The sequence below is a fragment of the Hibiscus syriacus genome, unplaced genomic scaffold (genome assembly GCF_006381635.1).
Source record: "Hibiscus syriacus cultivar Baekdansim isolate YM2019G1 unplaced genomic scaffold, ASM638163v2 tig00112206_pilon, whole genome shotgun sequence".
NCBI classification, from domain to species: Eukaryota; Viridiplantae; Streptophyta; class Magnoliopsida; order Malvales; family Malvaceae; genus Hibiscus; species Hibiscus syriacus.
Genome location: NW_024063267.1, coordinates 633,512 through 661,368, shown reverse-complemented (window position 1 = coordinate 661,368; position 27,857 = coordinate 633,512). Strand labels below are relative to the sequence as shown.

At 32.2% G+C, this 27,857-nt stretch overlaps 2 protein-coding genes and 2 pseudogenes across 6 annotated transcripts; 2 read left to right on the top strand and 2 right to left on the bottom strand.

Moving 5' to 3' along the window:
- Positions 1–11,662: 11,662 nt before the first annotated feature.
- On the top strand, positions 11,663–14,518 carry LOC120175567. Of its 5 annotated transcripts, none has more exons than XR_005521258.1 (4): positions 11,663–11,911; positions 12,774–12,934; positions 13,207–13,277; positions 14,415–14,518. XR_005521258.1 is itself a non-coding variant. In XM_039182162.1 (4 exons), the coding sequence occupies exons 1-3, from the start codon at positions 11,757–11,759 to the stop codon at positions 13,227–13,229; spliced, it is 297 nt and encodes a 98-aa protein (XP_039038093.1). In that variant the 5' UTR covers positions 11,663–11,756; the 3' UTR covers positions 13,230–13,277; positions 14,415–14,518. The 5 variants fall into 5 exon arrangements, 2 of the variants coding, with proteins under 2 accessions (XP_039038093.1, XP_039038094.1); XM_039182162.1 differs by having other exon boundaries at positions 12,774–12,892; XM_039182163.1 differs by lacking the exon at positions 13,207–13,277 and having other exon boundaries at positions 12,774–12,892.
- A 1,337-nt stretch (positions 14,519–15,855) lies between these two features.
- On the bottom strand, positions 15,856–17,249 carry LOC120175397 (annotated as a pseudogene).
- Positions 17,250–21,077: 3,828 nt separating this feature from the next.
- Positions 21,078–23,976, top strand: LOC120175597 (pentatricopeptide repeat-containing protein At5g02860-like). The gene has a single exon (XM_039182201.1). The coding sequence runs from the start codon at positions 21,298–21,300 to the stop codon at positions 23,737–23,739; it is 2,442 nt and encodes an 813-aa protein (XP_039038132.1). The 5' UTR covers positions 21,078–21,297; the 3' UTR covers positions 23,740–23,976.
- A 620-nt stretch (positions 23,977–24,596) lies between these two features.
- On the bottom strand, positions 24,597–26,626 carry LOC120175598 (annotated as a pseudogene).
- Between the last annotated feature and the right edge of the window lie 1,231 nt (positions 26,627–27,857).

The window sequence follows — 27,857 nt, the reverse complement described above, 5'->3', positions numbered from 1 at the left end:
ATACTGTCTCTCATGTGGATTGAAGGAAACTTTTTTTCTTTCTAAATTGCAATTTCAAAGTAATATTATTTTTTAGTTAAAAAAGTAATATTAGTTTAAATAAAGTGGAATCTTTCTATGATCATTATTTAATTCAGGGACGTACGTAAGATTTTATGTTATGAGGACGGATTTGAATTTATAAAATTTCAGGGGGCAAACTCAAACTTATAAAATTTTAGGAAGACGAAACAAAATTTCAATAAAAATACATAGATGAAAACTAAAATTTATGGTAATTTTAAAGTTTTAGGGAACCGACCGCCCCATCTAGATCCATGATTTAATTAATGTCTCTTAAATGATTGTTTGTGAAATTTCACCTACAATATAGATTCTCTTTGAAGCAATACTAAGCACTAACTAGATATTTATTTATTTCTTGAATTAAATAATAATATATATATATATATATATATATATATATATATATATATATATATATATATAGATGTATTTTAGTAAGCAATTTTAACAAAATTATAAAAATAATTATTTAATTAATCACTTAATCTTGATATTATTTTATTACTCTATCGTTGATTAGTTAACGAGGTTATAATATTTTTATTTATCTTTTAAAAAATATAAAAGAGTCTAAAAATTTCTTTTATAGTTGTGGAAATACCCTTTAATTTTTTTGTATAAAAAATTAAATGAAAAAAAATGAGATGGCCTCACAATCTCACATCACCTATTGTTGTTTATTTAAAGCCCATGTTCTAAAAACAAAACAAAAAAAAAATCAAAAGTTTAGTGATTAAAATTAATATTTTAAAAGTTTAATTATCAAGATAAAATATTATCAAAGTTGAGTCGTAAAGACGTGGTTTACCCATAGAATAATTATTATAGGTTTCATTTTCAAAGTGTCATAAAATTATATACTAATCCAATGGGAAAATTACAATTTGATCTTCTAAAGGTTTACTTTTCAATTCTGCCCCTAATAGAGGCCTTAATTTTGTAGGTAGATGGTACTTTTATTTTTCATTTCTTTTAGAAATTAATAAATCAATTCAATATTACTTGATTTTTTTTTAAAATAAACTTCACCCCTTTAATTCATTTATTTTTTAGAAAGAGAAAATTATAGCAAATTTTCAACATGAAATAAATTGATAATTAATTGAAAGTGGGTTAGGTTATTTGGTTGATTATTTATATCCTTAAGAGTTTGAAATTGCCTGTTGCCTTCTTCCAACGTTCTTCTTGCTTAAACCGAAATGTTTGACTAAATATTTCATTCCCAACCTGGTCGGTTAGGTTTCTGATTAGGGATGAATATAAATCGGGTCGAGTTAAGATTTTATCTATTCAAACTAAATATGAATATTAATCTTTTTACCTGTCATTCGACTTAATTCGGATCTATAAAGGCTCCACTTGATTTGAATCTTGAGGGTAAAAATTTGACTTGATTCGTTTCGAGTCGATATATATATAATCCTTATTTTTTTTATTAGATACATTTAGGGGTGAGCGTTTGATCAAGTTGAGTCGAGTCAAAAAATTTCGAGTTATTCAAGTTGATGAATCCTATTTTACAACTCGGAGTTGATTTGAAATTTTTTCGAGTTGAGTCAAGTTTATAAATTTGAGTCGACTCGAATCAAATTTTTTAGTTTCTATTTAAATTTAATTGTAAATATTTACAATATTATGATATTATTTGCCAATTTAAATGATATTTTATAACCATATAGAATACATATATATTTTTCTTATTTTTTTTCATATGTAATTTACATATATTATACAAAGTCAAAGGATTCGACTCAAACTTTGACTGAAACTTGAAAATCAATCTATTAATTACAAAAAAATTAGAGTTATTCGAGTTATATTTTACTACTCGATTTAAAGTTGAAATTTTTTCGAGTTGAGTCAAGTTTATGAAATTACAACTTGAAGTCAGTTTGAGTCGAGATTTTTCAAGTCGAGTTGAAAAAAAATCAATTTTTCAATTCGAGTCGAGTTTTGCTCACTCCTAAATACATTAGATCAAATTGAAAAATAAAGAAAAAGAGTATTATTGCAATTAATTTTAAATCTATAAACAATAATTATAATATAATATCCGGATTGTATTAGATATTTTTCACTTTAAATCCGAACATGATGCAGTTTGATCCTTAAAAAAAATAATTCGACCATAGTCTATACCCAAACTTTCAAAACAAAAGCTATAACCCTATAAAGTTGCATTGAATCGGAACCCATCATGATTGAATCTAACGGCATAAGATTAATTCATTTTTGACTTGCTCAAACTTAACCTAACCTAAATATGGGCTTAAAATTTTGTCCAATCCCATCTATATATGTACAAAGATGACTAATTTAAATCCGTTTTCAACATGTTCATATTACTTTCCAGGGTGTATTATGTGTTTAGTACTTAAATTATCAGTTTTTGTTCGTTTTAGTACTTAAACTTAACCCAACCTAAAGTCTAGTTTTTGTTTCATTAGTATCTCGTTCAAAATCAAACGTTAAGTTTTAAAAAAATTGAAAGTTTAAGTACTAAAGCAGACCAAAACTAATAGTTTAGGTACTAAATGCGTTAAATTTTTAACAGTAGGGTACTAAAATGAAACAAAAACTAAATGATAGGTATGGATTTGAAAAAAATAAAAGTTTAGGTACTAAAACATATCAAAATTAATAGTTTATATACTAAATACGTAATTTACCCTATTTTTTATTTTGTAAAACAATTCATTTCTAATGGAGTAATTAATAGTTCTATTTTGAAATATTTTTTTAATGATGGATAACTTAATATATTTTTAATATTTATATTATAATATTATATAGAAAAAATCAATTCCTTTGTGTGATATTTGAACGGTATCCAATCTATTAATTGGCTAATCCGAATCGGAATACTGCAAAGTCAAGGTTGACCCTCCCAACCTAATTTGCTCCTTTCACAATCATTAGGATTCAAACCTCTTACATTGTTTAAGGGATTTAGTACCTCATCCCACTAGACCAACCGATATAAATATGATATTTTGTAAGTCTTGAATTAATTTATGTTTAAACTACAAACTTTTAAACTTTAATTTTATTTATATTTTCTAAAAACTATTTTTTTATTATTTTATGAAAATAATTTATATTATTTTATGAAAATTTGATCTCTTTACTATAATATATCAAGTTTTGATAATTATATTTTATTAAAATTCAATCGACTAACTTTGATAAACTTTGTGTTAAAACCATAGATAAAAAGTTAACCAAATTATCTAGGGAATGAGATAAATTTGGTGCTGTGAATAGGAAAATATATATTAACAGAGTCGTCCAATAATGAAATTTTGTAATATTCGATCGATCAATAGATTAGATACAACAGTTAAAAAATTAAAACATTAACAACACAAAGAAGGAAAAGAGGGGGAAATGAAGAGGGTGACGGAGAATTAAACAAGTTCAATAAGTTAACAAAGATTAATGGTGCATCCGACTGAAACTGAAATGACGAAGTCCTTTCGAGTAGCGACCGGACCCTTGGGAACAACCTTGGCTTGGTGGTGCTTCACTAGCTTTATGTCCTGGACCACTTGGACTCGGTCCCGAACGCTTCATTATCTCTACGAAAGGTGAATCCTTCTCCGTTTCCTCGAGAGAAAAGGTAGCCAACTCGGGTCTTCTCGGCGACAAAACAGCTTCGATTCCGGGGACGGATAGAATGCTCAAGAGAAGAATGAAAGCAGCAGCGGCATTCCTCAAACCCGCCATCGTCAAAGTGCGTGGCTAGCTAGTAAATGTGCATGTTACTTTGTAAGCAGATGCTTAGTTCTGAAGGATTTTACGAGCCTTTTAAGCCTTTAATTTATATTACTTGGTTGAGTGCCTTATTGCTTAGTCCATACAACATGTGAGTGTTGGTAAAAGAATCCCAATTTGCCAGAAATTTTGGATCAGTTTGACGAAACCAAAAAAAAAACAACTAAGATTTAGTTAGATATTCGAGGTTTAGGGTTTAGGATATATTATTCATGTCTTAGAGTCTAGGGTTTAGGATCTATTATTTAGGTTTTAAGATTTAGGGTTTAAGGTTTAAAGTTTAGGGTGAGGTGATTATAAAAATAGTATACGTTGGGACGAAATAAAATTAATATAAATAATGATAAAATACGTATATAAAATATGTATCAATAAATTGAGTAAATAAACATTTATGAATTTAAAAAAAATTAGGGTTTTAATGAAAGGATACAATCCTCAATTTCACGTTGTTTTAAAAATACAATTATTTATATTTATTTTCTCATATTTTATGCTATGAATATATGAGCCATAACATGTGCACATGAATGATGCCTCGGACTTGATGACACGAACTTAAAAGTCTAAATTTCTTGGTAAGTTTAATGTTACATCTTCAAAAAAAAAAAAGTAATACATATATATTAAACCTCTTAAAATAAATTTATCATTTAAATTGATATTAATGAAATTTAATTATTAATAACAATAATAATTTAAATCACATGTAAACTTTTATATGTTATAGAGAAAATTATAATTATATATAATTATGTGTTTAGTTACAAATAACATGATACTGAAGATATATTTAAAACTTACGTTACTCGATATCGTAATGATCGACATCACTTTTGGTTAGGTCTCTCAATGTGGTTCCAAAACTTGAAATATATGGGGTTACTCCTAAGTTATATATAAAGGTGGCGGACATTTGATATCCCTGATATTTGAGTTTAAAATCTTAAGAAATAACAATTCTTTTACCACCGAAATCGGTTGGTTCGTGCTTAAAACTTTGACCTTAGATACGGCTCAATGACAACCCATACTACCAAGCCTTTCTTCAAAATTCTTAATACATATTTTTTCATCAATTCAAGTTATAGGAGAATCATTCATTCAATCAAACATGATGTGAGCACTTGAATTCAAAATTTTGACAATATTTTATCTCTCTAAATACCTTATTGATCATTAGGTTATGTATGCACATTTTATTTTACTCATGAACCTACACGCGCTTTTAAAAGTTTCAAAGTCCAAAATAATATTTATTAGAAAAATATTATTTTTATTAAATAAAAATAAGGATTGAATTGAAAAAATGATATATATAGTGCTATTGTTGTAATTATCGCTAAATATATAATGTAAAATTATAATTTTTATATCAAGTTGAGTCAGATACTTTTTCCCTAAACCCAAACCCGATTCGATTCGATCGGACCAAAACAGGTCGAAACCCATTGAATTCGGATCTCATGCCCATCCCAAGTACCCATCTTCTAATTTATGACTAATTCTATTTAATTATATATTTAATTTTTACAATACTTTATAACATTTTGATAGATAAAGATATATTAATAATTTCATAAAAGTAGATGTATTAATTATATAAAGCAATTATCTTAGTTAAAAAAAATAAAGCAATTATCTTATACACAGTCTAACAATGGTTTTGACTTCAATGGAGTGAAAAGGCTACCTACCACATATCTTATGATCAAATTTTGACATTAGTTCTTATACTATACATAAAATGTAAATTTAGTCTCTATATTGTATTTTAATCAATTTTAGTTTATGAAATTGGTTAATTTTAAAATTTTTAATTTTCATTCATAGCTCAAACGATACATAATAATATGACTAAGTTATAAATATTTTATTTTTATTAGAAAACAAAGACTGTGTTTGAGCGTGTTTAGCAATACCTCCGCTTTACTTTTTTTTTCGCTCGACAATATGATTTTATTAGAAAAATTTAAATCATGTACCTAAGTCTACTTGTGTACCTCATCAAAACCTTCCTAGTCTTATTTGGAGGAAAAATGTACACACAATTAGGCACAATCAAGAACATTATTGAGTGAAAATAGATAACTTGAGATTGATTGTAACATCCCAAATTACGGGTTAGTGATTAAATTGTAAAATTTTAGATTTTGGTGATTAAAGCAGAATAGTTAAATAATTCAATGATTTATTTGAGGATATTTCCTGAAAGTTGTTAGTAATTATCCAAAGAATTTAAGGGCAAAATGGTCAATTGACAAGGAAATATATTTTTCTCCTTTAATAGGAGATAAAACGTGGGGAGAGTAAGATGAAAACATTTCATCTTCTTCTTCCTTTCTTCTTCTCCAACCGTGGAAGCTAGGTAAAGGTGAGTTTTCTATTTTGTTGATTATTTGTTCAATTAAAGATTGAGTTTTGATCCTTAGATGATAATTAAGCTTAAGGAAAGCTTAATTTATCTTATAATCAAAAGATGAAGAAGTTATGAAGATTAAATAAAATGGGTTTTTAAGAGAATTTCTGTAAAAGAGTTGATAAGTTGAATTTGAAGTTAAATTCGACTTGTCATCAGCTTAATTAAGAGATATGAAGTGATATAATTGAAATTAGAACATATTGAAAATTTGGGTATGATTATTGATTCCATATGAAAGATGAGATTTTGAGGTTTAAGATGAAATAAATGGATATAAATTAATTTAAGTATGTATATTTGAGTTAAGAATAGAAAAGGGAATGAAACATGAAGAATTTAAGTTGATATAGTGAATTTTCGTGCATGAACAGTGATTTTTTGGGCTTGAACGAAATTTTCAGATTACACAGGGGTACAGATTCCCCCCTAAAGAAAAAAATATGGAATTTTGGGCTTAAGTTATTAACATCAAAATTAAGGTTTAGGCTTCTGATAATTGTTTTGAAATGTTATATTTATGTAGATATTGAGCCTAAACAAGTTCCAGAATAATAAAAGGATTATGATTAAATCAAAACAAGGCTAAGGTGAGTGCAATTTAAATTGTACTTATGTGATTGATCAAGCATTGGCTTGCGATGAGCCAATGATGAAGTTACTATGGTAAGAAGTAACTTATAAAATGTTATGTGATTACTATGTGTGCATTAGTATTTAGAAATTGATGTATGTTATTATATGTTACTTGATATGACATGCAAGGTTACATGAACAAATGAGAAATGATAAAAGCCATATGAAATGATCTATGTGAATACATGCATTTGTGATACGTGTTATATGATATTAGATATATGTTTACACATACATGTGGCATGTGACAGAAAAGAAGGAACATGTGATTATAAGATCAATTATTACACATACATGTGATACGTGACTGAAAAGAAAAGATATGTGTTTATAAGAGAAATGATATGATTAAGTAATGTGAACTGTTATAAATGATAATGCCCATGTTATGTGATATGAGAGCTAGGGGTATAGTTGGCATGCCAAGGGTCGAGGGTTTACCTATGTTTTTCGGGACATATGGATTGTTTACCTATGTTCTTCGGGACATATGGACTGATTACCTAGGTTCTTCGGAATCTATGGACTGGTCCTTCAGGACATTTATACGACCTGTGGTGACAACATAGTGGTGCACAACCTCAATGTACTCGCATACCTTAAGTTCTCACTGGTGTACATGGGCTAATAAAGAGATTTAATAAGTATACTGAATATGATATGTATATGTGATGTGCTATATGGAATAGATCACAAGATTTATATAATGGTGTATTGCTTGGTTAATGCATGATAAGTTATGTATAAGATTGTTAAATTATAAGGATTAATGATAATGAATATGAAATGTTAAACGTGTTGATAAGGATATATGTGCATGTGGGTATATGTTACAGAAATGATATATGTTTTCATATGATATGATCGTAATAAATGTTTTATGGGTTCCATTATATGTTTAAATGCCTCACTAATTCATCGACTTAGCGTGTGATTATTTCACACGTAGGTTTGGAAAGAGAAAAGAGAAGTAAAGAGGAACAAGACAGGTCAGTTCTCCTTACCGAAGATCAGATCAGAAATGTAGATCGAATTACATGTATTTTGTTAGAAAGAATTATAGTGGTTGGCATGTAAACAAAGATTTGAATCCGATATGTTTAAAATCGGTTTTGTAAAATCATATGATTGAATTTTATAATGTTTTAAATGTGTATATGTAAATGAAAATTTTATACGGATGAAACCTTAGATTTTTATGAGTTTTATACATGTTTTACGAAAGTACTGTAGCAGTAATGTAGCAGGGTATCAGTTCCCTGTAGCAGGGGAATCAGTTCCCCTCTGACATTTTGGAAAATTTTAACATTCGGGTATTGTTCACGGTACTGGTCATTACTGTTCATATGATACTGTTCATTGTTCATAAAACGTATATTTTCTTAAATTGGTTATAACAAACATGATTCAACAATATATTATCGTATTGTCTTAAAAAGAGTTCAAATGTTCTGATATTTTGTAAGAATATCGTTTTTAAAAGTCAATGTGACATCTTAAACTCGTATTCGGGTCGGATACGGGTTGGGGTGTTACATTGACTCGTTTTTTGTCAGTGAACATCTTCTCATTTCCTACTGTTAATCTCAACCATCTATTTTTCCTCATCCAACGATCATAAATTTGTGTAAAACTAAAAAAGTTTTACATTCTACAACAAGATTATATCCCCATATATATATGGCTACTGAGAAAGGATGAAAATCAAACAAAATACTAATCCATATATTGAAAAGAAAGGAATGGAAATACAAACATTACATTAATTTGTTTGATAAAAAGTTCATTACATTACATACACATTAAATGTATATATAAAAAGTAACCCACACCCCACTTTGACGGTGCTTAGACCTTGGTGTACATGCATGAACATGCTGCAATGCTTACCTAGTATGTTCTCCTTCATTGATAGTAAAACCTAGCCACCTCCTCCACCGAACCTTATGATTAGAAAATTTCGTTTAATACAAAGACGTCAGCATCCGTCAATGGCCAGGTCCGCGGTGGTCGGGACCGGAATAAGCTCTGCTTATGCTAAAATCCTTCATATATTAAGAACCTTGAGCCCTCAGCATGCAAAGAGTTTGAGAGCAATAGAAACAAGATGAATATGGAAAGGATATTAAGAATTTGGACAAGATGGACAGACCCCATTGTTTTATTCTAGCTTTGGTTAGGTATGTGGACATGGGTATACTTATATATGTACATAAAAAGGTGGTAGAGATTTGACATTTGAAAATCTAGCTAGGGTTTTGAAAACGTAAAACCCAGGGTTTTGACTTGGGTGAGATGAAACATGAACAAGTCAATATGTTGGACAAAAGGAATGAATTAAAAAGATTTGTGGTTGGTGAGCGTTTGCCAACATATAAAAAACTTTAGGGTAAACTAGCTGTACCTAAACTATAATTTTTTATTCGTTTTAGTATTTAAACTTTTATTTTATTTAAAACATTCATAAATTTTACTTTTTATTTCATTTTAGTATCACACTGTTAAAAACTTTTGTTTTGTTTCATTTTAGTATCCCGTTCAAAATTTAACGTTAAATTTTGAAAAAAAAATTTGGAAGTTTAGGTGTACTAAAACGGACCAAATCTGATAGTTTAGATATTAAATACGTTAAGTTTTTAACGGTGGGATATTAAAATAAAATGAAAACTAAAAGTTAGGCATTATTTTGAAAAAATTGAAAGTTTTTATACTAAAATGAACAAAAATGATAGTTTAGGTACTAAATGTTCTCATCCTTTATTTTTATTCAATATTTTTAATAAAATTTATTAATTAACTAACGATCAATACTTATTATTCACATAACGTATCTAAATATATTAGAATGATGAAGTGGTATTATCACATCAAATAGTTACTTCGACATTCATTCCTTTTTTAAACATATTAACTTTCAATATTTTATTTCTCTTATCAAAATATATTATTTTTAATAAAATTCATTAGTAGACTAACGATCAACCGTTATTAGTAACATGGTACATCTAAATGTGTTAACCCTACCATCTTTACTTAAGTGTTGACGTCATGTTTATTGTTTATATGATAATTTTTTTAAAATAATTTCTACATGGGAGAGAAGGAAAAAGAAATTTTGCTCGTAATAAGTATTGTACCAAGAACTTAGAGAAAATGAAAGATGTCAGCTTAGAGCTTTTTTTTTGTTGCTCTTCTGATTCCAAGTCTTCTCCTTGATTATTCCGGATAAACTTGTGTCGCAGACCTGATTTTGATGAGTGAGTCTCTCAATAATGATTCTACATATACAAATACTCAAACTCGAGAGATTGTTAACCTTATGTGATATTTTTATGTTTACTTAACTGTTGGCTCGGTACTATCATGTATATTTAAGTGTTGATATGACATTTATCATGTGTGCTTAAATCCACATGTGTACTGATGTGTTACACATCATATCAACCCTTAAACACATATGATATATATCTCATCATCGCTTAGAATATATGTGACAATATTACATCAACTATTATTATTAATCGTAAATTAACTAATAATTTTAGAAAATAATCATTTTGATAAATTATTGTCCTTCGATGAATTGTTGATTTAAATATTTATTATAAAGATTTAATAATGTTACTTAATTAGACTAGTTTTTAATTTTAAAAGATTTTCATAAAGTACGTATACTAAATTGTGAGAAATTTAAGGAGTTTGACTAATTTTTAAATCTTCACAAAATAGATGGATAAAATCGGATCGTTTTTTGTTTCCTCCCAGTTATAAGGTTTTTCCTTGAATAATCCGGACCGACCCGCGTCGTACAACTAATTTTGGTGGGTGAGTCTCCCATCAGGGATTTTCTGCATACACAATGACTCAAACTCGAGACTTTACTTAAGCTCTATCAAGTTGTTTATCACTTGAACTAACCCATGTTGATCGAATAATCTGTTTTAGTGTATAATAGGCCAATGTTTTTAACAATAATTTATTTGGTCCTTTAACTAAACCAACTCTTTTGACTTTATGCTCATTTAGTTTCAAAATATTCAATCTTAAATCAATAAACGAAATAAAAAAATCCAAAAGTTTTAACAAGTGTGAGAGAATATCACTCTGCAAATTAATTAATGAGATTAGTCAATAATCTATGGCAAATGTAAACGAGATTGTGTGTAATTAATGGGATTAGTCAATAATCTCCCACAAATATGTAAACAAGATTGTGTGTATGGCTGAGTGAAGTCTTTTCAATGGAATTTTGAAGTCCATATGATTTATAAAATACTCTTTAAACTTTGGGGAGTGAATGGTTGCAAATGGTAAACAACTTTGTGGCTCATAATTAATTGTTATTATTAAAAAAAAGCTCATTTGTCGACTAGATTCAGGGACGAAGTCAATATCAAATATTAAGATAGTCAAAGTATTTTAATTTCAAAATAATAAAGACTTATTCTGTATTTAATCTAAAAAAACTTCGGGAAGGACAAGAACCCCACCCACTCCTTAACCCACTCCTTAAGTAGCTCCGTCCCTATCTAGATTGAATTACTCTAAAATTATTTTAACTTAAGGCATGATATATTCGAAGTGGAAGCATAAAGGATCATTAAAATTAAACTAGAGTGCTTATAAGTGATAGTATCTATTCTGATACCCTACCGTTTTTGATGCTCGAACTCGGAACTTCTACGCATAACATTCATTTCTTTAACTTATGGCCCAATAAGAGTTGTAAATGGATCAGCTTTGTAAAATTGGGAAAAGTAAGGAAAATCCCATTTCCACCCTTAAACCCTAACCGGAACCATTACTCGGCTACTACTTCGTTCAGCTTCTCTCTCGGACGCTTCAAATCTTCATTGGGAAAATGGCTTGGCGCAGTGCAGGATCCTTCTCCCGCTCCGTCATCTCCGCCGCAAGGGCTCCTTCGCTTCGCTCCACTCCGCCGCTTCCCCGCCTCCGTCCCCCGACTTCCTCTGCTCCCCGCCTCCAGTCCCGCCGCCTCTCTTATGCTCCTACTAGGTCATTGCTCTGAACACCTCTTTTGGAGACAAAAGAAAAGAAAACGGGATTTTGCTGTTTTTTCAGTCAACATTGTTTTCGTATTTTACTGTAATGATTAGAAATGAGAGTTGGTAGAGATTTGTTAGCTGCGAAGTCCAATTCATGCATTGTTTTGTTAAAATGGGATCTTAAATTTCAAAGGCCATATGTATCAGTGAAACTTGTTCGAGAGATTGTTTTATATGAAAAAAAATGAAGCTTGATTATTGTTTTCTTATGTTTGTTTCAGAAATTTAGGAGAATTGGGATGTTTGCAATCATTCTTGCCTCTGAATAGCATGGTCAAAATTGTTTTATATGAAAAGAATGAAGCTTGGTTATGGTTTTCCTATGTTTGTTTCAGAAATTTAGGAGAATTGGGATGTTTCCAATCATTCTTGCCTCTGAATAGCATGGTCGTGGTCAAAATTGTTTGATATGAAAAGAATGAAGCTCGGTTATGGTTTTCCTATAATCCTATGTTTGTTTCAGAAATTTAGGAGAATTGGGATGTTTCCAGTCATTCTTGCCTCTGAATAGCATGGTCAAAATTGTTTTATATGAAAAGAATGAAGCTTGGTTATGGTTTTCCTATGTTTGTTTCAGAAATTTAGGAGAATTGGGATGTTTCCAATCATTCTTGCCTCTGAATAGCGTGGTCAAAATTGTTTGATATGAAAAGAATGAAGCTCGGTTATGGTTTTCCTATAATCCTATGTTTGTTTCAGAAATTTAGGAGAATTGGGATGTTTCCAGTCATTCTTGCCTCTGAATAGCATGGTCAAAATTGTTTTATTTGAAAAAATGAAGCTTGATTATGGTTTTCCTATGTTTGTTTCAGAAATTTAGGAGAATTGGGATGTTTCCAATCATTCTTGCCTCTGAATAGCATGGTTCCCACAGCTCGTCTCACATCACACATGACTGTTAAAGTGCGGGCTTGTTGCGAGCTGTCTCACGGTACCTTCCTCCGAACTTGTCAGGATCGCTAGTATTCTCTGTGAGTCTTATTATTTCTAGGGTACACGGAAACGAAAAGTGGAGCTTTTCCCGAGTTTTGTTATTCACATCTCTTGAGACTTGAATAACTTCAAATTCACAAACTTTTTATAATTGTTTTTGAATTGCTGTTAACGGGACAAGGAAAAGAATTGGTTTTCTTTACAATTGCTTATGTTTTTTGCGTTAAACTCACCAAAACAGGCATAAATTAGGTGAATTTGTTAGTTCTTTAAAGTCAGTTAATGAGAAGGAAATGGGATTGGGATTTATAGGGAGGAATGGAAAAGATGGATGATGCACGTCGACTTTCAATCGGCTAAAGGAGGGAGAATTGTACAACATTGTAGGTTTATATTTTCTTACTATTGTTTCACCTTTTATTATGAAAAATGCACTTAATAAGCTTATTCATGCCGAGTAACTTGAAAACCAAAAGCCTTGGATATATAAACTAAGAAACAATGGATTTTATTGTTCTTTTGCTCGACATATTTAAACCTCTTTACTCTTTCTTCTCTGAAGGAACTAGCTCTTTAATATGTTGGTCACTCAGTGCTGCCATTGTCGTAGGCTATATGAGAAAATAAATTGATCTAAAGACCTAGTACTTCCTCGTTAAATAAGTCGTTAGGAAATGCTAATTCCTAACTTTGATCCTGGAATGCACGGGCTGTAAACTAGATATGATCCTATCGCTTTCAATACTTCTTGGTAAAGTAACTGTTCTCAGATTTTAATTGATGTTTTCTTCCTTCTCAGTACTAGATGTTTTTAGTTTTTACTATTACATCATATTTTTCCTTGTGTTAAACTATAATAAGAAATGAGTCTTTACTTATGTTACTCAAATTCAGGCATTGGTTATTAGATATGGGTAGCATCTAGCACGGCCACACTCAATTGTCTCTACATTTTTTTGTATATATTTAGAGGATCATACCCCAATACCATGTTTGAATATGTGTCAGATATAGGATGTTGGACGCAAATACTTCGAAAAAAGGTGAAGGGTCGGAGTAACATAGGTCTTGACTTGTTTACTTCTAGCTGTTCCAAATATTTGGTCCTTAGTGTGCAGTAGAACATTCATGCCAGTGATGTAGTACTTAATAGTTAACTCGACATCTTTTTTATGTTACATAGTGTCAAATATTGGTATGAAATATGCTGTTCATTGGGAATGCTTGCACTAATTGAATGCTTTGTGCCGGACAATTTTTCGATAATTAGAACATTCGTTTTTGAGATCATCGCTTAAATCTTTTTGTTCCTTTTCTATACTGTATGTGCCTGGCAATTTGTGGTTTATCGTTCTTTCATACAAGTAAAATAGATTCCAATGACATTCATTGATTGAAATTGAATAACATATGTTGAACGACAAATAAATTTGATACAACTTGTGGCATGTTGTGGTTTGACAGCTTATCCGAATTGATTGACAGTCTTCCGAGGATAACTTGTTGCGTATCCATTGCAGGTACTTGAAAGGCCGTAGATGAGCACAGCGGAATGAGGGTGTATGAGATTAGATTGTCACTTTGGGAATCAGAGGCCAGGTCTTCTGAGTAAACAGATTATCAAATAAAATGACATGTTTTCTTTTACCATACCGTCGAGGATGAAACCCGTAATTTTCTTAACGATCTCCGTGTTTTTCGTGTTCGGGACATTAGTCTTGCTCCTATTGATCAGTTCCTTTTTGTTTGTGATTTAATTTGTCATGTGATGCCTGATGCATGGTATTGACAGTCTAGAATTCTCTTCCAAGTTGGACAAACTCAAAAATTAGCAACAGATATCAATCATCTTCTCTACAATCCATTTTTTCCGGATATGGCGTTTTCGCGAGCTCATTTGGCTGCGATTTCCTGGTTAGATGATGGATGGTTGAAGCTCCATCGAATATTTTCAAACCATTTACTAACCTTCATAAATAGAAGGCTTACAATATGGAGCTCAACTTGTCTTTAAATCAACTAACCGCATTAAGGGTCTTACAATGTGTGTCTATTAAAGATAATCCAGTATTGTGCTCTAGTAAGGAAAATCTGAGATTCCTCATTGGTGTCATATTGTAAACTAAAGAGAAGTATGAACCTATAAATAAAAATAGGCAAAAAGGCATCAAAGATATATGTATTTTTGAACGGAAAAAAAACTAGAACATGTAAATAAAAATAGGCAAAAGGCATCAAAGATATGTGTTTTCGAAGGAAAAAAATTTAATGCGATCACCGTATTATTTTTTTCTCTCAATGTGACCTTTTAACTCATAAAATAAATTTAATGTAGTCCTTTAACCATTGTTTTTCGTCATTGACCGTTATGATGTTAACATAACAATTTATGGTGATAAGGATGACATGATAAATTGATTAAATTGGTAACTCAAATATGAAATAGTTATCATGTCAACATTGTGGATCATCACATCAATACCGTGAATTGACACGTCAGTATTGTAATGGCTAACGATGAAAAACATTAGTTAAACAGTTACATTATATTTGTTTTTTGAGTTAAAAGTTTGAGAGAAAATAATATGAATAACACATTAATTTTTCTCTCTCAAAGTACAATATCTCTGATGCCTTTTTGCCATAAAAATATAATATTTTTATTCCGAAGGCTGAGCTTTGCAAAATTAGATGGTGCACAACTACATATTTAAACTTAATGGATTATTGTTGGTGTAATTATGAATCTCATCCCAGTATATTATGAAAAAATAATACGAAGACTACATTAGTTTCTTTTCAAAAGTACAGGGACCTCCAATGTAGTTTTAAGAAAAAGCATATACAATCATGCAGTTGATCATTCGGCTCATATCCCTCTCCTGAGAGATTCGACTCATATCCCTCTGCTGAGAGATTCGACTCCGGTTCGCGAATCGGAATGTATAAACAGAAACAAGAGCCGAAGCAAATTAGATCGAGCATATATCGAAATGGCTGAATTGTTTCATACAAGAAATGTTACTCTCTTCATTTGCTTTAATGCTTAAAGATGGAATGATGATGGTGATGTATCCTATTGCATTCCATGGAAACATATATAGAAAGCTTACATGTCGACACAAACCCACAGTTACTCCGAATCAGATGAGTCCGGGTTATAGCTTTGTCGGACACTCCTTTTGGCCTGTGCTCCGGGCTTCGATGATGATTCACCTTCGGAGAAGATGACTTGCGCTTTAGCCAATCTGTCTTCCAAATCTTCAGTGGAGAACTCATCCGTTCCCCCAAGCTCATCAAATCCCACCTGCAAAAGAAGCACATCAACTGTCAGCAACAGCAGAACCGAGATGATCGAATTCGGATATTACTTTTTATATCTTTGATGTCGGAAACAAACATTAACCATACCACATAATCATGGACTTTGGCATTTTTTATAAGGGCGAGTGTAGGAAGAAGAACAATCTTGAGCCTCTCAGACAAGAACGGGCTTTTCTCGGCATGAATTTTCACAAAACGCGTCTCGATGTGTTGCTTTGCCAATGCACTCATGTGCTTGTCCATCACCTGCGATTCAACTCGAACAAGACGAATTGTTTCAACTTAAAACTTAGCTAAGATTTATTAAGAATTTCATCTCCAATTTACAGAAACTGAAAAGTTAATCTCTCTACTTTAACTTGTCAGCAGTTTAATGATACATATAACCAAATTAACAAAAATCAGTAGCCCAGTAAGTTCAGGTGTTTTCCAACAATTGGACTAATTTCTCAATTCTCATACATTATGAGGACCGAATTCATAATTAGAACTTTGAATGATCACGAAAGAAAAAAAAGAAGAAACACAGTACCTTGCAGGGCCAGTTTTCGCGGTAGAAGTGGCAGACGACTCGCTCACTTGCTTTAACGATTGAAAAGAAGTCCTTTTCAGCTGGAATCTCGGAGTATTCACCGTGGCCTAAACCGATCCAACGGCTCCGCTTTTCCGCCATCTTCTTCATCTGCTGCAACCTCTGCTCTCTGATAACCTCCAAATCGTCTCGAGTCGATCCAACGCCACAATCTCTTCGTCGATCTTGTCCTCCACCGCCTTCGCCACCGTCAGTACCTGCTTCTCCAGGATCTGTACAATAATGAAAAAAATAAATAAATGAATGAATTAGAAGACAAAATCAAAGATCCACAGTTTGAAAGGGAAAGCTTAGGGATTTGAATTGAAGTTTACCTCTTGAATCTTTGAATTATCCATTGTTGGAATTAGATGATCTCTCTGTCAGTCTCTTGCCCTTGCTGGAATTTCAAAATTCGGAATTGAATTTCGGAAGCGGAGTGTTACTCACTGAGTGAGAGATGGGGATATTTGTTCCGTTTTGATTTCTGAATATATTGGGGTTAGTAAATTGTAAAAGCGACGCCGTTTATGTTTGGAAATGTGAAAAAAATAAGGATAAACTATGTATTTAGTATCAGTTTTGGTTCACTTTAGTACATAAACTTTCAATTTTTTTAAAATCATAATTTAATTTTTGTTTAATTTTAGTACCCTTGTTAAAAAACTTAATGCATTTAGTACCTAAACTATTAATTTTGATCCATTTTAGTATCTAAACTTTCAATTTTTTTCAAAACTTAACATTGGATTTTGAACGAGGATACTAAAATGAAACACAAATTAAAGTTTTTAACAATGAGATATTAAAATGAAACAAAAACTAAACTTTAGGTATATTTTTTAAAAAAATTAAAAGTTTAGATACTAAAATAGACCAAAAGTATTAATTGAGATATTAAACACTTAATTTACCCAAAAAATAATTACATAGACATCTCCATACTGTTCTCCTATAATGATCGCCTAACTGTAGGACATTGTTTTATTGAGTCTCATGACTATTAAAAGTTACAAAATAGTCTAACAATTATAAAATATTGTTTTGTTGAGTGCTCCAATTATTAAAAGTTATAAAATAGTCATCCAATTGTTCATAGGAGTTTGTTTGTAGTTTTCATTAAAAATTTGATGGTCGTTTAAGCTGGACGTTAACTTATTGACTGAGATATGATAAAATTATATTACAACGACATAATGTTTGAAGCACTACCTCGATGTTGTAATATAAACAAATATTTAATCCATAAAATACAGGTCAAACAGTTCTATAATCAAATTTTATCATATTTTAATGAATAAGTTAACGTCTAACTTCAACTGTTAATTTTTCAATAGAAAAAAGATGAATTTGAAACGTACGAATAGTTTAGTGACTATTATATAATTTTTAATAGTTAGGGAACTCAATAAAACAATATCTTATAATTAGAGATATATTTTTAATTTTTAATAGTAAAAAAAACTCAATAAAATAATAATAATATATAATGAAAGGATGATTTGTATACTTACCTAAATTTATGTGATTACTGTTGTAATAAAATTTCACTAAAAACTTAATTAGTATCTAATTCGACAAAGTTAATTTATTATATAAACTTGAATATAAACGAGGTTTGGTTATGCACCTGATTATTCTGAATATAAATACAAAGTAACGTAGTTGATAATAATGATATCAGAATATTACTACGGTAAATTACGTATTTAGTTCTTAAATTATTAGTTTTGATTTATTTTAGTATTTAAATTTTTAATTTTTTTAAATTATACCTAATAGTTAGTTTTCAATTTATTTTAGTATCCGTCGTTAAAAAAGTTAACGGATTGATAACTAAACTATCAGTTTTGGTCCATTTTAGTACCTAAATTTTTATTTTTATTTCAAACCTTAATGTTAAATTTTGAAAGGAGTACAAAAATGAAACAAAACTACAGTTTTTAACCGCGGGTAGTAAAATAAAACAAAAACTAAACTTTATGTACAATTTTGAAAAAAAATGAAACAAGAAATATATAATGGTTATAAAAATATTATTTTAATTGGAATCAAATAATGTTATAATATAGTAAATATTTACAATTAAATTTAAATAGAAACTCGAAAATTTGACTTGACTCGACTCGAATTTTATAAACTTAACTCGAAAAGATTTTAAGTCAACTCCGAGTTATAAAGTAAGACTCGCCAACTAGAATAACTTGGTATCATGGTTACAGGTGTGTTTGGACTCTCGTTACAGGTTTTTATTTGGTTTTTTATTTTACATGAATACATGATTTTTGTTTTCCCGATGCATGGTTCCTCTGTTCGTTTGTTCAAGACGGTTCATTGATTATTGCATAAAAGTGCCGAATAGGATTGCTGTTAAGAGAATATCGTCTTTTCCGTTGGTCATTTTGATTCTTCTTCAAGTTTCTCTCCTCCAAGTTTGATGCTTGGATTCGTTGGTGTGTTCAGTTTTTATACGTCGTTGCTTCACTTGTTAATGATTTTGTTTATATGCTATCTCTACGCGATCATTGTGATATGTTATTTCGATAGTCACGACTGCATTTATTCAGTCTGTATTTAGCAAGACATTTGTTGATTCGGCTTCGATAAATGAAATATACTGTTTATGTTCAAAAAAGCACATCTTTATATATTTAAAGATAATTATGATAACATTATTATCAATATTTCTTTTTAATTAAATCTCTATTTTATTTAATAAAAACATAATCATATATACATACCTGGTCAAGTATTTATTTTAAAAATCAGATTAAATTTCGGGTCAGATAATTTTTTTAAAATCCAGGGGAGAATTTGAAAACTCACCGTACATAATGGTTCCTATTTATTTACTTCTGAAATTCATTTGGCTTCTTAAAAGCTAAACTTGAACCAATTTGATTCATGCATTTAAAGGGGGAAATACTATTTTAAGTTATTTTCTCTAATTATATATAAATATTTATTTTTTATATTATACAAAATTAATTATAAAATAAATAAAAAATTAGAATTCGGTTCAAATGGTTAATTATCATTTATAGACAATAGGGGGTTCCAAAGTAACAGAAGGACCAAGTTTAATTACTCAGATTATATATATAAGATTAGATTATTATTCCATACATTAACGGTTGAGCCGTTTAACTTCGCAAACGGAATTAAAAAATCGCCGCATATTAAGAATACACGGCAATTTTTAATTCCGTTTGCGGAGTTGAAAGAACTTCGATCTCCGGTATATCCGATAATAATCCTTGTATATAGCTTTTGAATGTTGAATAAAGCAAGGCAAAGACAGTAAACCTAGATCTTGTTCACTGCAGAAGAGGGCATGCTCGTAGACATGCACTTCATATAACCATAAGAAACAAACAACAGCATGTTTAACGAAGATTAAAACAAAAAGTAAGTCCCGCCGGGAAAAGACTATCTACTAAATATTTTCAAAATCATACCTAAAATTCATTTTTTGTTTCATTTTAGTAATCGATGTTAAAACCTTTAGTTTTTGTTTTATTTTAGTATCCGTTCAAAATTTAACGTTAAGTTTTGAAAAAAAAATACAAATTTAGGTATTAAATCAGAAAAAAATTTGATAGTTTAGGTATTAAACGCGTTAAGCTTTTAACGTCGGGCACTAAAATGAGATGGAAATAAAATGTTAGGTATGATTTTAAAAACATTAAAAGTTTAGTTACTAAAATATATCAAAATTGATAGTTTAGATACCAAATGAGTAATTTACCCTTTTTAATATGTTAAAAAGGTTGATTTGTTACTTTTTTTTTTATTAAAAAAAGACCACTAAATTTTTATTATACCGTATGACATCACAATTTTCGTTAATCAAATCTAACAGTAAGAGATTAAAACAAAAACAAACCATATTTTAGTTATAATTTTCTTTTTAAAAATGAGGATCAAAATAGAAATATAAAAACATGGGTGTGACTAAACTATCTATATTATAAAAAAATGGGTAAATTACACCTTCAGTACTTATATTATCAATTTTTATTCGATTTAGTACATAAACTTTTAATTTTTATCAAAATCATATATAATGTTTTTGAATTTTTTTAATACCCGGTCTTTAAAAAAATTCATTTAATTTTAGTATCCCGTTAAATTTAACGTTAAGTTTTGATTTTAATTTTAAGTATTAAAATAGATCAAAACTGTTAATTTAAGTACTAAATATGTAATTCATCCTTTAAAAATTTATTTTACAATAAAGCCCATTCTTAACCACGGAAGAATCTGATCTCCATTTCGCTCCCAAAATATCCCCACTATATTTGTCTGAACTCTTGACTCCCTTGAGCCTTAAACCTCTAAATTTTCAACCAAAGAAGGTATGGCTTCCGCGAACATTTTCTCATAGGGATAACAGCACACCAACTGTTTGCTAAAATAATCAGCTGAACCCTTCTTCCTCCATCTTTCTGTTTTTAACAATCTTACCGAGTTGCTCAACCAAAGAGATAAACAGTTAAGCTCTCTAAATGGCGGAGAGGCTCGCTCTCCCTCTTCTCCTTCCAAGCCCCCCGCCTGTTAAACCCCCATTTTTATATCAAACCCACAACCAAAACCCGCCTTTACAACCCAATTCGCCTCCTTCGTCGGCTCCGCTCCTTCAAGACCTCCTTCGACACGACTCCAAGTCGCAGCAACCCATCGAGCCACAGGTCCAGACCCGGACCCGTCTCGGCCGCTCACGTGACCTCAACCGTGGGAAGCGTTGGACTCATAACAACCTCTGCGCTCAAGGTCAGCAGGCTCTCGACTCTTTAATCGACCCTTGTTTAGATCCCGATCGACTCGATGTTGTTTTAGCTAAGTTATTTGAGCAATACCAAGAGAACCCAGATGTTGGAACGGATTTTTTGACTTCCCAAGTACTGGGAATCGTTAAAGCTTTGGGGTTTTACAAGAAATCTGACTTGGCTTTGGGTGTTTTTAATTGGGTTAAGGCTAGAAAAGGCTGTGAGTTGGTCTTGAATAGTTCAATTGTTGCTGTTGTTATTAGTATGTTGGGGAAAGAGCGGAGGGTTTCTGTAGCAGCCAATTTGCTTAATTGTTTGCACAAAGAAGGGTTTAGTCTCGACGTTTATGCTTACACGTCGCTGATAACGGCGTACGCCGGTAGCGGGCGGTACCGGGAAGCGATGATGGTTTTTAAGAAAATGGAAGAAGAGGGCTGCAAACCTACTTTGATTACTTATAATGTGATTTTGAATGTGTATGGTAAAATGGGCTTGCCTTGGAGTAAGGTCATGTCTCTTTTCGATGGGATGAAGAGCGAAGGAGTTGCCCCGGATGCTTATACTTATAATACGCTCATAAGTTGCTGTCGTCGAGGGTCTTTGCACGAGGAAGCGGCTTTGGTTTTTGATGAGATGAAATCGGCTTGTTTTAGTCCAGATAATGTTACTTACAACGCTTTGTTGGACGTTTATGGGAAGTCTCGGCGACCTAAGGAAGCTATGGATGTTTTGAAAGAGATGGAGCATAATGGTTTTGCCCCAAGCATTGTGACTTATAATTCGTTGATTTCTGCTTATGCTAGGGATGGTCTGTTGGAGGAAGCGATGGACTTGAAAATGCAGATGGAGCGAAAAGGGATTAAGCCTGATGTTTTTACCTATACCACTTTTTTGTCGGGATTTGCGAAAGCCGGAAAAGACGAGTCCGCGATGATGATTTTCGAGGAGATGAGGAGTGCTGGCTGCAAGCCAAATATTTGTACTTTTAATGCTCTAATTAAGATGCATGGTAACCGGGGAAAGTTTACTGAGATGATGAAGATTTTTGATGAGATCAAGGCATGCAATGGTGCACCGGATATTGTCACTTGGAATACGCTACTGGCAGTGTTTGGGCAAAACAGAATGGATTCAGAAGTGTCGGGAGTATTCAAGGAGATGAAGAGGGCAGGGTTTGTACCCGAAAGGGACACGTTCAACACTTTAATCAGTGCATACAGTCGATGTGGTTCTTTCGATCAAGCCATGGATATTTATAAGAGAATGCTGGAAGCTGGAGTTACACCGGACCTTTCTACATATAATGCTGTTCTGGCTGCATTGGCACGGGGAGGACTTTGGAAGCAGGCAGAGAAAATACTGGCGGAAATGAGAGACGGTCGCTGTAAACCCAATGAGCTGACTTACTGTTCTTTGCTTCATGTTTATGCCAATGGGAAGCAGGTAGACCGGATGCACGCCCTTGCGGAAGAGATATACTCTGGTATCATTGAACCTCATGCCGTTCTCCTAAAGACTCTTGTTTTGGTTAATAGTAAATGCGACCTTCTCATGGACACGGAGCGTGCTTTCTCGGAATTGAGGAAGAAAGGATTTCCGCCCGACATAACTACGCTAAATGCCATGCTCTCGTTATATGGCAGGAGGCAGATGGTTTCGAAGACAAATGAGATCTTGAACTTCATGAATAAGAGCGGCTATAGTCCGAGCTTGACGACCTACAATAGTTTGATGTATATGTATAGCCGCTCTGAAAATTTCGAGGAATCAGAAAAAATCTTAAGGGAAGTTTTGGCCAAAGGAATTAAACCCGATATAATTTCGTTCAACACCGTTATCTATGCCTATTGTAGAAACGGTCGAATGAAAGAGGCTTCACGGATATTTTCTGAAATGTGCGATTCTGGCCTCGTCCCGGATGTGATCACTTATAATACCTTTGTCGCAAGTTATGCAGCTGATTCCATGTTTGAGGAGGCCATCGATGTTGTCCGATTCATGATTAAGCATGGCTGTAAACGAAACCAGAATACATACAACTCCATAGTCGATGGATATTGTAAACTTAATCGTCGGGATGAGGCGAGGACGTTTATCCGCAGCCTTCCGAAGCTAGATCCGCATATTTCCAAGGACGAGGAAATTAGATTATCGGACCGTATCATGGAAAAATGGTCATAGAAGGTTGTCTTCCGTAAAGAAAACCAAATCTCCGCTGTGTTACCAATGTTCGTCGTGTTCATTGATTCGAGTACGGAGACTAAGAAGAAATGAGATCATGTTTTGCATGATTCCTACCGTCTTTAGCTATTCGAATGCCTAGAGCTGTATATAGCTATGCATGTGGTGGGGGAACTCTGTAGTATATAGCTGATGAAACAAGAACTGAGAACGGTGAAGGTATGTATAATTGTTTTTGGGTAAACTACGCATTTAGTATTTAAACTATCAGTTTTGATCCGTTTTAATACTTAAATTTTTAATTTTTTTAAAATTATATCTAACATTTAATTTTTGTTTTATTTTAGTACTTGTCATTAAAAATTTAATGCGTTTTAGTACCTAATTTTTTTTCAAAATTATCAGTTTTGATCCGTTTTAGTACTTAATTTTTTTAAAAAAATTTAATGTTAAAATTTGAATTGGGTACTACAATGAAATACCGTCAATTTTTTTAACAGAAAATGATGAGTTTGGAACATGAAGAATAGTTAGGTTATCATTTTATAGCTTTTAATAGTCGAGGGACTCAGCAAAATAACACTCTAATAAGATTAGCAATATTACACAATTGAATTAATTTTTCAATTTTCGTAAGCATGAGGATCAAATCATAATAAATTGAGGTACACTGATCAACTTCTCAATTTTCATAAAATTAAGGAACAAAGTTTGTAATTAAAGCAAAATATAAATTCAACAGTGAACAATAAAAAAATAAAGCAATGGTGTTTCATTTGCCTTCCATTCATGTGGGGTGCATCCATATAAAAGGACAAGATAAACGATGATCGGATCAAGTAGAACTTCACCGGTAAACACCCACGCCCGCCAGAATCCTGCCATCGCCAGCCCTTCATCGACTTAAAAGTACCTTTAGATCCAATCCCACGTATCATTTGGTGTCTATACATGAAGAAACTTGCAAGAAAAGTTAGTGTGCTAAACCTATATAACTTGGTCTGTAATCAAGAAATTGTTTTAAGCAACTCTTCTTCGTCTCCTTCATCCGCATTGTACGAGTAGATATCGATCGGTGCTGTCGTGCACACCCTGGCATTGTGTTTAACCTTATTATCCAACGAGCCTCGGTGTTGATCAAGATAAATAACAATCACGGTTATATCGTCGTGGAAGTGGTGTCTTATTCCCTTTTCGATTCTCTTAATATCACTGTATCTCATCTCTCTTTTCCTCGTGACTTCTTGAAGCGCAGCTCTTACTAATCTCTTAGCGATACCCTTCGAGTAATTTCAAGCAAAGTCGAAATCAATACCAGAATGCTACGGAGTACGTACTTTTTTCATTAACTGATAAGACGAACAAGAAAATACTCACAGCTCGGGGGGTTTTGAACATGATGTTGACTGCAGTTTCATCACTCAACTGCTCCCATAGGCCATCCGATGCGAAGATCAGAAATCGGTCTTGTGGCTTGAGCTTTCTAATAAGGATGGAGGGTTCTGCTGTAATAACTGGTCTTTTGAGGGGAACAGGGTTTCCAAATTGTTGAAAGATGGATCTCTATAGAAATCGGGCTTCTTCAAGTAAACATCACCAATGGACCTTGACACCTGAAGAAAACGAGACGAACACGGAAAATCAGCGCTTAACCGACACGATTGTTACAATCTTAATCTAGATTAAGATTGAAACCAATGCTGAAGTTACATGAGCTTAGCATTATGGTTCAATGGCCTACATTTTCCCAACTTCATGCATACAAGGCATACAAGCAATGCCTGGAAAGAAATATGTGTATGCAAATCGAATTCATCGAACCGAAAAATGAACCAACCTACACACAGAAAATCAACGCATAGAACCGACATGATTGTTACAATCTTAATCTAGATTAAAATCAAAACCAATGCTAGAGTTACATAAGCTTATCACTATGGTTCAAGGGCCTGCATTTGCCTAATTTCATTCTTACAAGGCATACAAGCAATGCCTGGATTAAGATTATGTGTATGCAAATTGAATTCATCAAACCGAAAAACGAACCAGCCTAAACAATTACAATTGAGTTACCTATAGATTTGTTTTGTACCTGAATTATGCCCTTAATCCTCCAAACTCCGCGACTGTACACCACAACCTGAGAATCGTCCGGATGAAGTGCCTCGACTTCCTTCCTGACTTCCTCGACTCCGACATTGTGATCGGTCGACAGCCTCTCGGCCGCCACCTTATTCATCTTATCCTCCGAAACTCTCTTCCCAAGAACCGCTCTCGAGTCGCCGAGATTTGCCACATACAACACATCATCCGATATCGCACCGACAAGACAGCACGATCCAACCGAAGCAATTCGAGGCCTCACAGGCAACGATTGTTTCACCAAACGCAAAAACTCCTCTTCAGTAGCACTAAACGCCTTCTTTATCACGTCTGCAGATAATCCCCCTTGCTCTGCAGCAAATTCTACAATTAAGACAAACAAAATTAAGGGTAAGAACAGAGATTAAGACAAGATGATATCCGATGATTCCGACCCATTTCCCATAATCTAAAAAAATACCCAGAAAAATGGTGAAAGGAGCATAGAATAAATACTGTGGAGAAAAGGGAAGAGATGCTTGTTGACAAATCGGGAAGCTTCAGGGCCACCATGACCATCATAAACACCAACATAGGTACCAAAAGGGGATGTAAATACTTGGCTCTGATCTTCGAGGCTTTTATTCGCTTGAATGACGGCGATCGAGTAATCACCGGAAGCGTGGGGTTTAAGATCAGCATGCCACATGAGAGCATCCCCACCTGCCCTCAACCCAAGGCAACGCTCGAGCGGCCTAGCGAGCGATCGCAGCATCATCGTCATCGTTGGATTCTCTTGCTTTTTCTTCTTCTTCTATGGGATTGGGCTGTAAAGAGAGAGTCTTTCAGGGTTTGATCGCTTTGGGATTTTTCCTTTTTGGTTAGGTTAATGAATGGTTTAGAGAAATAAAGGCGAGAAGAAGAAGAAATGCCGCGTAGCGAGGAAGATGATAATACTGCTGTACTCTTGAGCGTTAAATTTTTTTTTTCTCTCTTCAAAATTTTGTTTTCAAAGCTTTCTCAAAGATGGTTTAATCACACAATCAATCCCTGTATTTTTCGAAAATTGTGAACTTTGAGCGTTCAATTCGGATTGTATTAATTCATGTGAGAATTTTTTTAGATTTATATATAATTGAAATGTTTTCATATATCTTGTCTTAGTTGTCATTAAATGTACATATATGATTTGATGTTTTTCGTTAATTTATTGTTTAAAATTTGTTGGTTTTTAGTAAACACATGATTTTTTTTAATTTGTTGCATAAATATGGTTAAATTGCTGATTTTTCAAAGTTTTGTCTAGAAAAGTGAGAAACTAAAACTTTGGTCCTTTTTTATATAACTTGAAGAAAAACAATTATTTGTAAAAACATGAACTTCAAAGTAGGAGAACTAACTCTTTAGTTTCCACATAGGGAGACAGGCCCTTTGTAAATAGAACTTAAATCCACTTTGATTAGTGATTAGGCTGTGGTTGTTATTTTTAAAGATTTTAAACTTAAACACATTGTTAATAGAAATATTTAAACGTTTATTATTAAATAATTATAAATCTTTCAAATCGATAGTTAAATAGTGGTTCTTTACCGCAATAACACTCGTTATATAATGGTAGTGGTGTCGTCCGATATCATTATTGTATGGCGCTACCGCGATAGCACTTGTTATATAGCAGTAGCGGTGTCGTCCGATATCATTATTACATGACCACGATATCCGCAATCACCAAAATAACACTCTTTATATCTAGAATCGTGATAAATGCAATGTAATTGAAAACGCGACTGCAATAGCAATTTAAATCCATGACAAATACTCGTGCAATTTAAATCGTGATAATGTTAGATTTTTTTAAAAAGAAAATTCATAATCAAATCGTGTTCGAGTGGAGGGTGAAAAAATCCAACATGAAGATAATAATATAATTTCCTTAAAAAACCTATTATTTTTTAATTAAATCATTATTTTATACCGAGATGTTTCAGGTCATGTCAAATTTATACTCTAAAACTTTGAGTCAGATTAAATTTATA